The sequence below is a fragment of the Struthio camelus genome, chromosome 4 (assembly GCF_040807025.1).
Source record: "Struthio camelus isolate bStrCam1 chromosome 4, bStrCam1.hap1, whole genome shotgun sequence".
Taxonomy (NCBI): domain Eukaryota; kingdom Metazoa; phylum Chordata; class Aves; order Struthioniformes; family Struthionidae; genus Struthio; species Struthio camelus.
In genome coordinates, this window is record NC_090945.1 from 61,506,047 (window position 1) to 61,520,976 (window position 14,930).

Below are 14,930 nucleotides of genomic sequence, written 5' to 3' on the forward strand. Positions count from 1 at the left end.
ACTGCACTATCTCCAAGCGTGACTGAAAATAAGGACATTTTCAGACAGCCCCCGAAAAACCCTCCTTACCGAAAACCAAAGCAAAATAACACTTAGATGGATTATGGGGAGGGATCAGCTTCAAAGGAGAAAATTATGCATACAATGTTTGGTCTTTCTCTTTATTCAGAACTGTTCATAGCCCATCTATGAGTCTTTGGAGTCTCTCCTCTCCTTTCCAAGGAAGTCCTTTGTGTCTCCAGCTGATCTTCTTCATCAGGTAATGTACACACATCTTCCTCTAACTTTCTATGGATTTTTGCTTTGAGCAAAGCAACTTGCTTCTAAAACCATCTGTTGTATTTATCACATACAGGTGGAAGATTTTTCCTCCTAGCTTTGGTTGCCAATCAGTGTAGCTTATGAGACATGTGCAAGTCCCTGCTTTCAGGACAAAACATGCTTCTTGGTCTACTCCTTGATGAGAGTAATTTCACAGAAAATACCCTCTGGAATGGCATATATTTTGGAGCTGTTTTATTATGGCAACTCACATTGCAATGAAACACACCTCTGACTCCAGTCAGTGTAACATCTGTTCTCAATTTAGAACAAATGTAAGAATCCTTAATTCTTTTATAAAAATAGGTAGTTAAAAATATTAGGTGTTGTTATCCAAACAGCGGTACACTGCAAAGTTTGATTAGAAACCTCAGGGATTTCTCTAAAGAACAACACAGCAAACTTAGAGGCTATCATATTAACTGGAGCAGCTGTGTGCAACTACGTTATGTGAGAAAAATCAACAGGTAGGCATAGATATGGAGTAAAGACAACCAGAAACAGGGGCTAATACCAAAGTCAAAAAGATCAAAGAGAAAGCCGACAAAAATTTTCCAGAGCTTAACTTATACTGAGTTCAAAGGAACTTGAGTACTGCCAGAAAAATTTATATTATTGGGAAAAAAAAAAGGGGGGGATTTCAGGGAAAAAAAATCTATTCATCATCAATTTTTCCTCATACCAAAAAGCAGCCTGCTAGATATTGTAAACTGGTGAAATGCTAGAGTTGAAAATAAGTAATGATGGGTTTTTTTGTCTCTTGACCTATTTGACTGTTCCTTAAAAAAAAATACAGTACCGAAGGACCACACTCCGCTACCTTGTTCTACAAAGCAGGACCTTTCCAACGCGTAGTCATTATTAGGAAGTGCTTTCCTAACGCACCAGACAGAATTTCTTACTTGTTCTCCCAGGTGACTGGCAGATAAGACAGTTCATGATACACTATTGTGTCTTGATACGACTATTTAGTTCTTGATCATTATTAGTTTTCATGCTTACTGTACTAACAAAGACCTGAGGACAACCACTAAGCTGTTCCTGGAAACTGCACATAGCTCACCCTAATAAGGGATTCTCTGTGCTTAAAGTAAACACTCGATACCATCTTCTGTTCCACCTGAAAGCCGTTTTGTTCTGAAAACCTTGTGCTGCATTATTTCCCCTATGAGTAATAACGCCATATTCTTCTTTTCCTGTAAGTTTCCTTTACCCTCTTCTGACACAATATAGAGAAAGGAGAAAACAGAAGTGGAACGTATTTGCCCCACAAGAGTGTTCAGCACCCTTTGTTTTAGTCTGCTTATAAATTACACTTGCAATGATAATCTAAAATATATTAATACGTGAAAAATTCCAAGGATCCAACTAAATCCCATGATTTCAATGGGAATTTGTCCAGGTAGGGACCGAATAAAATCTGAGTAAAGATAAAAGGATTGGGTCTTATTATTAGACAGAGTCATCCATTAAAACTCAAGGGATCATGTGAATCTGGCTACAGGCTGTAAAAAAAAACAAAAAAAAAGCAGAGCCCAAGTCAGAGCTCTGCTGCATGCTGAAATTAGAAGGGTGAAGGTCAAATAAGCAAAGGCAACAAATCAAACACTAGCGGCTGCAAACATATCTGCAAGCAGGTTTCTGGACTATTCAGATTAAGAGTACCACAAGTCAGATTATCTGAAGCTTTTATGTTTGCACATTCTGGAAATTCCATGCATATATTCCAGTTAATTGGCAGTTAAGTGGTCATTCATACCTCCCTTAATTGGGTCTGATATCAGAACCACATGCTTTGTTTTAGCCTCTTAGAATTTCAAATGGTGCAGAAGTATGTATCCTGCTGCTTCTCTTCGGGGGAAAGATGGAGCACTGCTTAATCATCCCATGATTACAGAATTTGTACCTACTCCTCTCCTAACAACTTGGCCCGATCATAATTTATCTGAGACTTATTCAGAACAACATATATATCTGAGAGACAGCATCTAAACTAATGGCTAACCTAAGAGCCCTCTGCCAGTTTTCAACTGGCATGCTGGCAAAATACTCCTGCCGTGGAGCCAGGTGGAGCCAGCCAACCAGCAAGGTTGGGCTTTGTGATGATACCACAAATTACTGTCAGAGGGCAAAGCAAAGTGTATCAGTAATGGAGCAGTCTACCAGTAGAACTGCATCTGTATTTAATGGCTAAGGACTCCAACAACATTGAGGCACAGTGGTCAAGTTTTTCATGCTGCTGACTAATCCTATCTGTGAGAACAGAGATCTAATGTAAACCCAGCCTTCTGCTGAGGTGCTTCACGACTTTTCCTGTGTTCTACTCCAGATACAAAATCCCGAGAGCGAGGAGTCTTCGAACATTACTCCATAGTAATTGCTAACCTCACTATTTATCTGAAGTCTGCAGGAAGAGACAGAGATCTTGGTCCACAATCAAGGGTATTTCAGCGAAGCGCTTCATAAACAACTTGCTCAAGATGAAATAAAGTTGTAGTTAAATGAGCAGACTTCAGCTGGCACTTTTGCCTTAAGTGAAATCTTTAATTGCAACATCTAACTGCATGTTATTTCCAGAGTACTTATTTCTTAGAATGCAAGAGTTTATCATACTCTTCAGCATAAAATAGAAGCATCTAGAACCGCACACTAGACCTCTGCACTTTGTTCAGTCTTAAATTAGATTAAAAGCAAGTTGTAGGAGCCTAGCCCCCCATTATCCTTCATTCTTCCTCCCTATTTTATGACCTGTTCTATTTAGGTAAAGAACAGGTGTCATTTCCTGTGAAAAACCTGTAACTACAAGATAACAGGAAAATGTTATGATGCTGTAGGTCATATTAATGATATACATGAAATGTCACTTTTTAATGTTTATTTTCAAGTATAGTTGTATTCTTAAAAAAACAGGAAGTTCAGATTTCAGGCTAAATGGCTATAACACGATACTACTGAAGCTACTTCAGTTCTGCCCAAACCAGAAGTCCACGTAGCATCTTCCTTGCTTTATATTTGGGTTATAAAAACATTCAGTGAAGGCCACTGCAACTCTATTTCTTGTATCATTTTTGCTGATTTATATGTTCTCTTTTTAAATCACAGACAATTCATACAGGTTTTCTAGATATAAAAATATAATATTATATATACATAACATACTATATATAATATATATACATTACACATACATATTATATGATAGTATATATAATATTACATATATATATAAACAGAATCGTTTTCTAGGATTTGTTTCTGATTTATTATATTAATATAAGTGCATTAAAAATAATGAATCTACATGTAATGAACTGCTTGTGTTAGTCACCTGACTTGGGAAACTTACCTAATGTAAGAAGTGTAAGATAAAACTCTCAGATTCCTTAAAAATATAGTTTTGACAGTATGTATTTTTGAATTTTACTGACAACAAATAAGAGTTGATAACTGCAGTCTTGAGCACACTGTTACCCCGTTATACCATGCCTAGCAATATCAGCTCTAAAGCAGATCTAATATAAATGGCCACTGTTTTTTTTTAAAAGGAAAAAATATTAAACGTGTTAGTTAGTGTTGACACTTTTTAATCAGATCCTGCATCCCATTATTATGGTCACTGGTCTGTTGTGAAGGTATCAACCTGGTGATCCTCTGTGTTTCCAGAGGCTTATATCTCTTAAGCATTTCTTGCAATCCTCAGGTGTTTGCAGTATCATTCTTCTGAGTGGGTTTCACATAGGCTATGGACACTCAAGGTTTCCAATTTAACTCCCCCAGGACAACATGCCAGGGAAACAAGGAACATAGATTTAAGAGAGCTTCCTATCCCTATATCATTACTCCAGAAGCACCTGAGAAGTCCTCAATCTTTGCATGCTTTTCCTCTCACCTCTTGTAGGGGTGGAACTTGGCACGCTTCGCCGTAAGCTGCAGCGCTGGTCCCTTCCCACACCTTCCTGGCAGGCCCCACCAGCTCGTCGCCGGCGGGCGCACGGCAAGGCCAGGCCAGGCCAGGCCAGGCCCCACCATGAACGCCCGCCCGGCCAGCTCCTGGCCTGCCAAGAGCCCTGTCCGCTCCTGGGCTCGCCCTCGCTTCCTTGCTTTAGTTTCCTCTATCGACAACTCACTGGAGATGTTCGAAACTGAGGACGATGGTACTTTTAGTTGGTACCAGGAACCAAAAAAAAAAAAAAAAAGCAATCAGCTGGAGACCTTAGATTAGTCTTGATCAGGTAAAAATGATCTTTCAGTTGTCATGCACCTTCTCTGAGGAAGGCAGGCACATGGAAAACACTTCACTAGCTGCCATACATAAACGTAGACGTGCTTAGCATATACCGCAGGCTCAGAATGGACAGATATATCCTACTTTGCCACGGAGTTTCCAGATATATTCCATCTCTTGGAAATATGAAAGAATATTAAATTACACAGCACATTTTTGCATGGAAGGCTCTTCTTGAGTTTACTGCCAAGGGCTCCCTCAATGTGCATGTTCAAGCTTCTCCTGCAGATTTACAACGAAATTAATTTCTGAGCAACTCATCTGCTGACAACGAAGAAGAAAAATTGAGATGCCCACGTGTAGAGGCGGCCCCTTCCCCAGCCCGTTTGAGGAAGGGCTATTTACTTCTACCTGCCAGCGGCACAGACTGCGCCCCCACCAGCTACGTTCCCCTCTTTTGTTATTTATCACAGCGATCGGGCCTCGCCACCGCCGAGCCAGAAAGCAGAACTCGACACCAAACCGGGGTTCAAAGCCCACCTGGAAACGACCCCCAGGCAGCCGCCAGGCAGGGCCGGCCCCCGGCCGCGCCGCGCCCGGCTGCCCGAGGGGGCCCGCCGGCAGGGCCGCGCCGCTTCCCCCCCGCCCCGCTGCTGCCCGGCGGCCCCGGCCAGGCCTCGCCCGGGCCCGGCCGCGGCCCGCGCCCTCCTCGGCCGCCCCGCGCCGAGCCAGAGAGCCCGGCTGCCGCAGCCGCGGCGCGGGGAGGCCGGAGGAGCAGCCGCCAGGCCGCGGCCCGCCAGCGCCCGGCCCGGCCCTGCCGCCGCGGCCGCTCCGGGGCTTTTGGCGCCAAGCGGAGGCAGCGCTGCGGCGGCCGTGCCCGGTACTGCCCGCCGCCGCCCTGCACGAGGCTCGGCGCGGGCTAGCAGACTCACTAGCCGGCCCGGCCCGGCCCGGCGCGGGGGCGGGGGGATCCTGGCAGGGCGGCGCGGCGCGGCGGGCGGAGGGAGGGAGGGGAGGGAGGGAGGGGGCCGGGAGCGAGCGCGGAGCCTCCTCCCGGGCTGTTCTTCCCCGGCCGGACGGAGAGCGGCACTGTGTCCCCGCGGCGCACGCTCCGCCGGAGCCTCCCCCTCTCCCCGGCTGCCGCCGCCGCCACCGAGCAGCCTTCCCCCCTCCCCCCAGCCCTCGGCGAGCCGGAGCCGGAGCCGGAGCGGGAGCCGCCGCCGCCGCCGCACCGCGGAGCAGGCAGGCAGCGGGAGCCGCCGGGGCAGCGGCCGGCGGGGGCGGAGCGGCGAGCACCACCCGGCACGGAGGCTACTCAATGCTGCACCTTCCGGAGCTGCATGAGGTAAAGGCGGCTCCGGGTCCCGCTTCCCTCCGTCCCCGCCCGCGCCCCCGCCTCCCCGTCGCCCGCGGCCGGCGGGGGTGTGTGCGCCTCGCCGGGCTGCTCCGCGCCGCGCCGTGGGGGCTCTTTGTGGGCCCGGCCGAGGGAGTTGGGTGAGGGGCGGCGGGGCGCGGGCAGGCTCCGGGGCCGGGGGCTGAGGGGACGTGAAGTTGCGGGAACAAAATGGAAAGTGGAGAGTGGCCTGGCCCCCTCGCCGGGGGGGCTCCCGCCGCCTGGGGCGGGCCGGGGGCCGGGCGGGGGGCCCGGCGCCGGGCGGGGGGGCGCGGGGGGTTTTGTTTGCGATCGGCGCCGCCGCCTCCCTGCCCCCCTCTCCTGTTGGTTCCTCTGCCTCCTGATAGTTTTGAGGCCTAACAGTTTAGGCCTCGTCTCCCAGCTCCGGGGCTTGTGTGCCGGCTGCGGAGCCCCGCCGGCGCCGGGATTTGCCCCCGCCGGAGCCCCCCGCCGCGGGTCGTAACGGCCCCTCGGACGCGGGGCATCCTTCGATCGAGCCTAAAATTTTCATTGTAAAATCGGCAGCTCCAAACTAATCGTGTTGGGCTGGAGCAGCCCCGCAATGAAAGGAGGCGCTGGGGGGGCCGGAGTTGTGGGGAGAGGCGGCGGCGCGGCGGGGCCGGCCCGGGGGCGGCCCGGGGCGGCGGGATGCGGCGGCCGGGGGGGCCCCGCCGCCGCGATTATAAGCGGGGCCTTCGGTGAATTGAGGGTTAGAAATGGAAAAAGAGGGTTAGAAAGTCGTTCCTATGCCGCTGAACTTTTGTTTTCTGACCGATAGAGGCCGGTAGAGGACTGTGGAGAAGGAAAGTTTATAACCAGCAGCACCAGGATGGACTTCCCTGCTACCCAACCAAAACCTACTGCCGATGGTAAAATCATCTACTACCCTCCCGGCGTGAAGGAGATCACAGACAAAATTACCAACGATGAGGTGGTGAAACGGTTGAAGGTAAGCGTTCCTGTCCCTCCCTTCTGTGCAACTTTTGCTCCTTACAGTGAGCATTTCATGGCAGGAAAGCGGAGCCGCCAGAGTTTTCCTGTTGCAGTTGAAATGTCTCCTCCTTGCCTACAGACCTGCGTGGGGATACTACTTTCTTGCTTTTCCTTAAAAGAGGAGGAGCCATTTTCTGTGACTAGTGACTGTGCTGCCTTGTCTAGGCTTTTGTGTGTTCTCTCGGAGCAAGAGTTAAAACACTAAACTGTTAATTTGTGCGTGAAATGCATCCAGATTATCAGAGAGAGGTCTGAAGCAGAATTATAAGTAAAAACTGCAGGAAATATCACCAACGATTTCAGCTGGTAAACTAGAAGATTTCCGTGAGTTCCAGCACTTTAAGCAAGCGTAGTTGAATGGGAGAAACAAGTAGATCTAGTTTAGGGCATTCTTGACTAAAACGATAGCATGGTTTACAAGCAGAGAGATGAATTTCTGGAGTTCATAGATCGAATCTTGAACTTGTTTCATATGCAAAAACTGCTTCAGGCTTTGCTATTTGATATAATTAGTGTATTTTTCCTATTTTGTGTAACCGGTGCTTGGTACAATTGCTAAATTTTCACAAGTGAAAGGGATTGCTATAAAAGCATCTTCTCTGTTGGTTTGATAGCATCCCGGGGGAGTGAGAGGCTTATCTGTTTCTTGTTTTTTTAATCCCCTCTTCCACTGGAAATATAGTCATTCAATTTGTGTGGCACAACAGTATTATTTTTAACTCTATGCCGAAAATTGAGATTAAAGTTAAGCATTGATCCAGTATTGGCACAGCTCATTTGTTAACACTGTGGTCTTTGGACCAGGAGGTTGTCGTAACCTAGGATTTGGTCCAGTGCCCGGGGTGGAGATGTAAAAATAAGTTTTCCTGAGATCGGAGATATTCTCTCGTCTGATTATATGGGTCCCCTCACGATAGTGGCTTCATGAAGATTGAAAAACATAAATTGTGGTCTTGGCTAGTCAGTTAGTACACCTAAATATGTCTTCACTATGAATGTGAAGAAAATGTAGGCTTCGGAGCAGTAAGGCATATGTCAGTTGTTTCTCTGAAAATGAACCTTGTAGTCCAGTTGCAGTTTTGAAGTCTGTTGAATATACAAGTCTAAGCTAGTATTTTCAAAACTTCAGTGGAATATTGCCAGCTACAGGAGAAAAATCTAGAGTTTTGACAGAGAGTTTTAAATCAAAATCTGTATTGAATGGGGAGGAGTGCGGTTTTGAGGTGTTCACGCTAAATGGGTATTTTATTTTTGCTAGGAATGGTGAGCAATGCTATTCCTAAATTATAGGAGTAATGTGTGACTCTGAAATTCTAAGTCATGCACTTGTGCTTCCCTGAATTCACATCTATGTCTTGGGCATAATTTTCAGGCTAAGAGTAGGGGGTTTTTTTAACTGTCTTTTTTTTTTTTTTTTTAATGAAGTGCTGTTAAGGAATTCAGAATGACCTCAAGACTGTAGACTAGGTTAAAGTGGGAATGAATACTTTTATAGAAGTGACAGAGGAGGATTTTGGTACTTTGGCTCTTATTGGTACTGCTTAAGCTGACTTTGAGGGTCTTTTTGATCAGATATTGGCTTCACTGATGCATTGAGAAAATTGGAAGTACTGTATGTTTAACAACTAAATGGCAAATATTTTCCCTTTACTTTTTTGTATTTTTTCCTCTATTAGAGACGTACATACATATTATCTATGTACATGAAACCTATGCTTCTTTATAGCAACTTGATTTTTAGAAACAAATTCACTTTTGTATGTGGGGTATCGTTATCATGCAGTGCTTGGGATGGAAGTTCTTGAAAAAGTGTTGTTTAATTAAAAGATGGCTTTCCACATCTTTAAATATGACTTGTCAGTAAAGGCTATTTTTGCAAAACTTATAGGTTCAGGAGCTGACCCTTGAAACTGTGTTTTTTTTCCTTTTTTCTTGGCCGTATATGACCTAAAGATGCTCTGTGTCTCTTTTTCAAAAGATCATCATGTAACTTATGTTTTGGCCACTAATCTTTGGGTCAGTCAATGCACATTTTTCTTCTCTTACTTATTAAAGTCATGGTCAACTTAACTGGCTAGAAATTTGTGTCTGTATTAGCCGTTCTTCTGTTATCACATCTGTATTTTTGCGTCCAGACCTCTTCTTGTAACGAAGGCTTTTCTTATTATTGGAACTTGAGATGTTCTGGGCACCTGTCCCAGAGTGCCTCAGCAGCGGCTTTTGTGCCAAGGACTTTTTAAAGAATGTGTGGGTTTTTTTGTTGTTGTTTATTTGTTTGGGTTTTTTTAATCCTTTCCCTCCTCTGCTTGGGGTTATGGGTAATAAAACGTAGGCCAGCTTCATTTACGGTATTTTGATGTGGTGACGTTACATTACTGTATGATAACGTTAGCACTGTCCTGAACATGGAAGTGCTTCAAATTTTAAAATCAACGTGTACCTTCTGGATGTTATAGAAAAGAATGGCCTCTGGACTGCATATGCGTGTAGTATGGAACACCAGGAGTTCAGGAATTTAAGAGACAGAGGTGTTTCTGGTGTTCTGTGTTACAGGGTCAGGACAGTATGTTATGTCTAATTTTGACTATTGAAGAAGTGGTTTTAATTATAGTGTGCTGTGGCTGGGGACAAGTGTCTGCTCTGTAGATCCAATTAAGTTTAAGCCAAACTAGACAGCTAGCAACTGGCAGAGAATTGAGGCTTACTGTGAAGTACTTTGGCTACAAAATGATTTTTTAGGTGAATGTACCTCTTTACAGTGCATCAGTTCAAGTTATAAAGTGATTGGTTTCAGGGCTGTAAAGAAAATTCTCGTCAGTTCACTTGGTAAGGTTTGTGGGGAGAGGTAATATCTTTTATTAAACCAATGAATATAGGTGGAAAACAACAAAACAAGCTCTCAGGCACACGAGTCCTTCTTCAGGTCTAAAATTGAATCAGCAACTAAATGCAAGTTGAGAACAGTTGTACTATCAATATTATATTTCTTCCTTTAAGAGAGCTGAAGGTTGAAGGAAGAAGTTTAGAAATTCAGCTTCTGCTTTGCTGCAAAGCTTCTCTACAATATCAAATACATTTTTTTAATGACTGTTGAAATTTTCCAAATCTAAGTGTATCTTATTGCCTTGTCAAACTCCAAATTTGTATATTCTCAGTAAAATACTAGATCTTAGGTAAAATTTTCTTTGTTGGTCACAAGAGACTATTTTGATGTAGTTTATATAAAACTTTGTCAGCCTGATGAGTTAAAATAACAGTAGTGTATTTAATTATCAGATACACTGAAAATAGCCCAATCAGTTTCTCATAGATTGACTTTAAAAGCCTTTGTAGGCAAAGCCAGGACTGCCACTGAAAGAAGCTGTGCTCTCTGCTGCTTGTCCCCTACCTCTATTCCATTCCCTCACTGCAGGTGTTTGTTTTGTCGCATGGTAAAACTGATGGGTGAACAGATATGGGTTAAAATTTAAGGGAAAAAGTACTGTGTTAATTTTAGCCTGGATCATTTTCTTGCCTGGCTTGTTGTGAGAGCTCACAAATGCTTGTGCTGGCATAGGGAGAGAACAGCTTCTTTCCATGGTGGTCCTACCTTAGAGTGTTGAAGAAACTTCAATGTCAGTTTGAACGTATAAGTTTGAAAATGTTATGTTTTGAAATAGTTATGCAGAAACCATATAAAATTCCCTATCTGTATTATCTTTCCTGTTAAATTTTTTCAAAAAAGATATAACGCATGAGCACCAGTTCAGATATAGTTTAATATGGTTAACTGTACAGTTTGGTAAACTGTATGTCAAATCTATAGGAAAAGAAAACAGTTACAGTGCAGTGTTCACTTTTGCACAGATCTTAGTGTAAGCAGTGCTAATTCGTAAAATCTGTCAAAAGCTTGTTTCATCAGACACTGAAGATGCAAAAGTACAAAAAAAGGAACTTTCTGAAATCTTTGAAAAGAGTGATAGATTAGTTTCAGTGTATATATTTTACCAAAAGCCTTAAGGCAGTATAAAAACTAATGTTTATGAAATTAAGAGTTTTATAGATTACAATGTGTTGAAAGCTGTGCAATTTTTTTATCACAGCTGGGATTAGCATTCTGGGTTTTGATTTTTTGCAGGGGAGGAAAAAGGGGTGTTCTCTAGTGTTATGATCAGTTCAGTAGTCTTCCTGCTTTTCCTATGGTGACACTTTGGTGATGTATTTTCTGTGAAAGTTTTTTTTTTTTTTTTCTTTTTCCTACCCCCACCATTTTCCAAGGCCTAGCTTCTGATCATCTGGATTAATTAGCACTCCTAGTGTGCCTTGAAGTCTTCCTTACCTTGTGCAAAGACATTTTTTTAATTATCTGATATGTATTTGTACCAGTGTGCGATGAGCACTCCCTTTCCTCCTCCCCATTGTCTTTCTGTACGTTACTCTGGTTGTTAGATGTTGACCTCTTTTTAGTTGGACTTACTGTGTTTTTATCTTTGGAAGATTAAGCTCAGATGTCAATAGAAATAGTTACTGCTAATAATTTATCATATTATGTACAGATGTTCTTTTGGGCATCTGTTACATGATCTTAAAATTGAGAAAGGTAGCTTTTTTGCTGGAGTAGGCTGGAGGTGTATGAGAGCAGAAAAGTTGCTCTTTACCCACCCTCATATTTCTCCGTAAGTGGCCACTCTTTGAGATTGTGCACTGAGCTAGACGGACCTTTGATCTGACCTGTTGTGGCTAGCCTTATATAGGTGTCTTGAAAGGAACTAAAGAATAGAAATTAAACTGTTACTTGGGAGAAGAAAATCTGTGTGCCACATGCTTGGGTGATTTTTTTTTTTTTTTTTGGAGGGGAAAAATGTACACATATAAAGTGTGCTAGATAATTTCAGTTAACAAATACTACTTGCTGGTAAGACCTAGATAACATGGGTATTTTCATGACTTAGACCTCTGACTTGCATATACTTATGTGCTTAAATTTAAGAATTATAAGTAGTTTTGTGGAGGTTATGTAGCCTGGTTACAGAAATGATCCACAGTTAATTATTCTAACACTTTTAAAACTTCCGTTAATTGTATTTAACTGCAAACTGCAGTTTGCAATGTTCTTGAGCTATTGCTGGCCACATAAGCCTAAAGCCAAATTTCTAATTTGATTTTGCTCATAGTTTAATCTTTTTAATTAGTTTGACTCTTGTAACAATCAAGTTTTTCATTAACTAGGACAGGCCACTAGTCAGAAAAAAGAAAAAAAGCAGAACAAGATTTTTTATATTTTTCCAATGGAGTATTAGCTGTTTGCTTTGTAAATGTCCCAATTTTATCAACCCTTGGAGAAATATACTGTGAAGGCTCACCCAGATCACCCAGATGTTACTTCATTTTCAGATTGAGTGGTGATGAGACTCTGTTTTTATATCTGACACATTCTTTTATTGTTATCAGTGCATCAATAACTAATGGCAATTTCACTTGTACAAGATCATTCAATATGTTTCCTGGCAGCAAGAGAGTAAATATGTCAGGAAATAAGCCCCAGCTGAAAAAAAGGGGGTGGGGGGGGAGGGCAGAGCTGTTGAATTCAGAATGATAACTTATGATCGACCACAGAAACGGGCAGAGTAGTTCAGAAGTCCTTATGGTATTTTATATGAAGCCTCATTTATTGCTTACTAATCGTAATCTTGAAGAATTATTGGGTGTTTTTTTTTGTGCTGACGCTTTTCTGTGAGATGAGGACATGATATTAATCTCGGTTTAAAAGATGGGGAACTGAAGAGGAACTGGAAAAAGAAAAGTAGGCTGGTTTCATATGCCTGATTTGACATGTGTAAAACGTGACTTTTGAAGTGACTGTGCATTCTGTTGCGTTTTATATGATCAGACCACATGTTCCTTTGATTTCAATTACATTTCTGAGTACCTACCTGTTCTGTAAACTGGACCTCATTATCTCTGCTTAGGAACCCAGAAAATGACAAATGTGCGTGAAGTTTGTAACAGGCCGTCTAGCAGTCATCATATTGAAACTTCGCAGTAGGTAAAAGGATAGCATACAACTCTTCAGGCTTGACTATTTTAACACATGGCATAAAATATTCCTTTCCTGTAATATTCTTCTTCAGTTATAATCTTCAGCTTCAGTGAATGAGAAGGGTGTGTTTTGGACAATAAGCTCCTCTACTAAACAATCCTGAAAAATCCTAAACAATAGAGGGGGGATGTTTACTTTGCAGAAATGTGAATAAGAGTTGTTATGGTAAAAGTATACAAAATAATGACAGAGATTAGGAATTAGGGATTTTGGGGTTTGCCACCTTCTCCAGAAGAAAGAACATTGGTTGAAATTGGAAGGTGAAACATAAAAACTGTTTAAATATTTCTCAGGGTCATAGTGAAAGTTTGTGGCGGTGCAGAGTTGAACCTGTGTTATCTTTAGTATAAACAGCATGCTTGAATCATATAAATCACTATTAGTTTCTGTGGGAGCACCTGTCAGCATGTAATTTTATGGTATAACGTGGGAGACTTTTTGTGTATTCAAGTATTTTTAATCAAAGTTTGGATATAAAAATCCTTGACATATCACTGCATTTCTGTGAGGGGTTAGTATGCCTAAGTTTGCAAAACAGCATAGTTCTAGCTGTGCTCAGAGTCTCATAAACAAAGTGTTAATCTCTCAACAGCTCTACGAAGTGAAGGAAAAATTATCCCTTGGTTTGCAGACAGTAATATGAAGATGGTTGATAAAAAGGGAAATAAAACAGCACCTGAGGTTACTTTTCTTCCTTATCTGCTTAATGCCTGTGTGCATCTTCTACTAACAAAAGTAAAAATCAGAATTTTAAGTTAATAATGGACAAAATAATTAGCAGATCGTTAGTTTACAGAATGTATTTAGAATCGTTTTCATAGTTAAAGAATCCAGGCTTCCGTGGAGACCCCGATCTGTGGTAAGTGTTCTTCATATATGAAATTCTTCCAGAATGCAATATCTTCTTAATCACCCTTGTTACCTGGAAATCTAAAACACATGCTTATTATTGGTGTCACTCAGAGCAATGTGTGTTTGCTGGCTCTGCAGCTGCAGTTAACTAATGAACTGTATTCCCACTGCTATGCTGACATCAGTTTTTGGCTGTTGCAAATTTGTCCTAAGTATGATGAAGTACTGTTAAAGGTAAACAAAGACAGGTTTTGTCTAAGGTATGCTCCAGCTCAGACAAGAAGATTGAAAATTTTGAGATACCTAGGTAGTCTGAGATATCCTAAATGTATGTTTTATTTATGTGAGACAGATGACATGTACTTACCTGGTAGAGATGTCAGAACTACAGTGTTTGGGTCAGTTTTGCAGCTGTGGTCAGGGGAAATCCATTCAAATTTACTGTGAAACCCATTCAACCTTTGTAATGTGTTATTCTCAAGTGAGTGCCCATTTGTTTCTAGTTGTTTGGTAATATTGCCTAACCTTAATTATATTTTATTGTTTTTGATGAATAGAGCCTGTCACCTTTTACTGAAAAAGTAATTGTTCAGTGTAGTCATCAGCAATTTTAGGCCTTATATTACGTTGTTAGAGTTGTATTTTTATTACCTTATGGTAGAAATTGACATGCATCTCCAGGAGATTTATTAAAATTTATTGAACTGTTGAAGCAGAAAAAAGTTCTGTATTGGCAAAATACTTTCTTAAGCATTAAAGATAGCTTTTATAAATATTTGAAATCTATTTACAAATAATTTTGAGAATTGATAAGGACATTTAAGATGGAAGAGAAGAAGAAAACAATTAAGAGGATTTTGAAGAAATCAAGTATTTGTGGAGGGGGCGTTTTATTTTAATTCTTTGCTGGCTACAGCACCTCAAAAATGCATATGCTTAAGGAACAAAGTAGTTAGGTTAGTGGTTAGCAGTATTAACACTTGTTTGTGCTTATTAAAGAATTCCCTTTCCTCTGCAACTGTAGTCTCTCATCTTTCTTATGGCTTTCTATGGAAAAAACCTGATTG

The 14,930-nt window shown here is 42.2% G+C and overlaps 1 protein-coding gene across 3 annotated transcripts in view; it reads left to right on the top strand.

Annotated features, from left to right (window-relative positions):
* Positions 1–14,930, top strand: part of PDS5A (PDS5 cohesin associated factor A) — a 98,904-nt gene that overhangs the window by 12,719 nt on the left and 71,255 nt on the right. Inside the window, exons 2-4 of one of the 3 annotated variants that reach the window (XM_068943122.1) lie at positions 170–259; positions 5,726–5,891; positions 6,718–6,888. In XM_068943122.1, the coding sequence (XP_068799223.1) occupies positions 170–259; positions 5,726–5,891; positions 6,718–6,888 (427 nt within the window). The other 2 variants (XM_068943123.1, XM_068943124.1) reach the window with 2 other exon arrangements.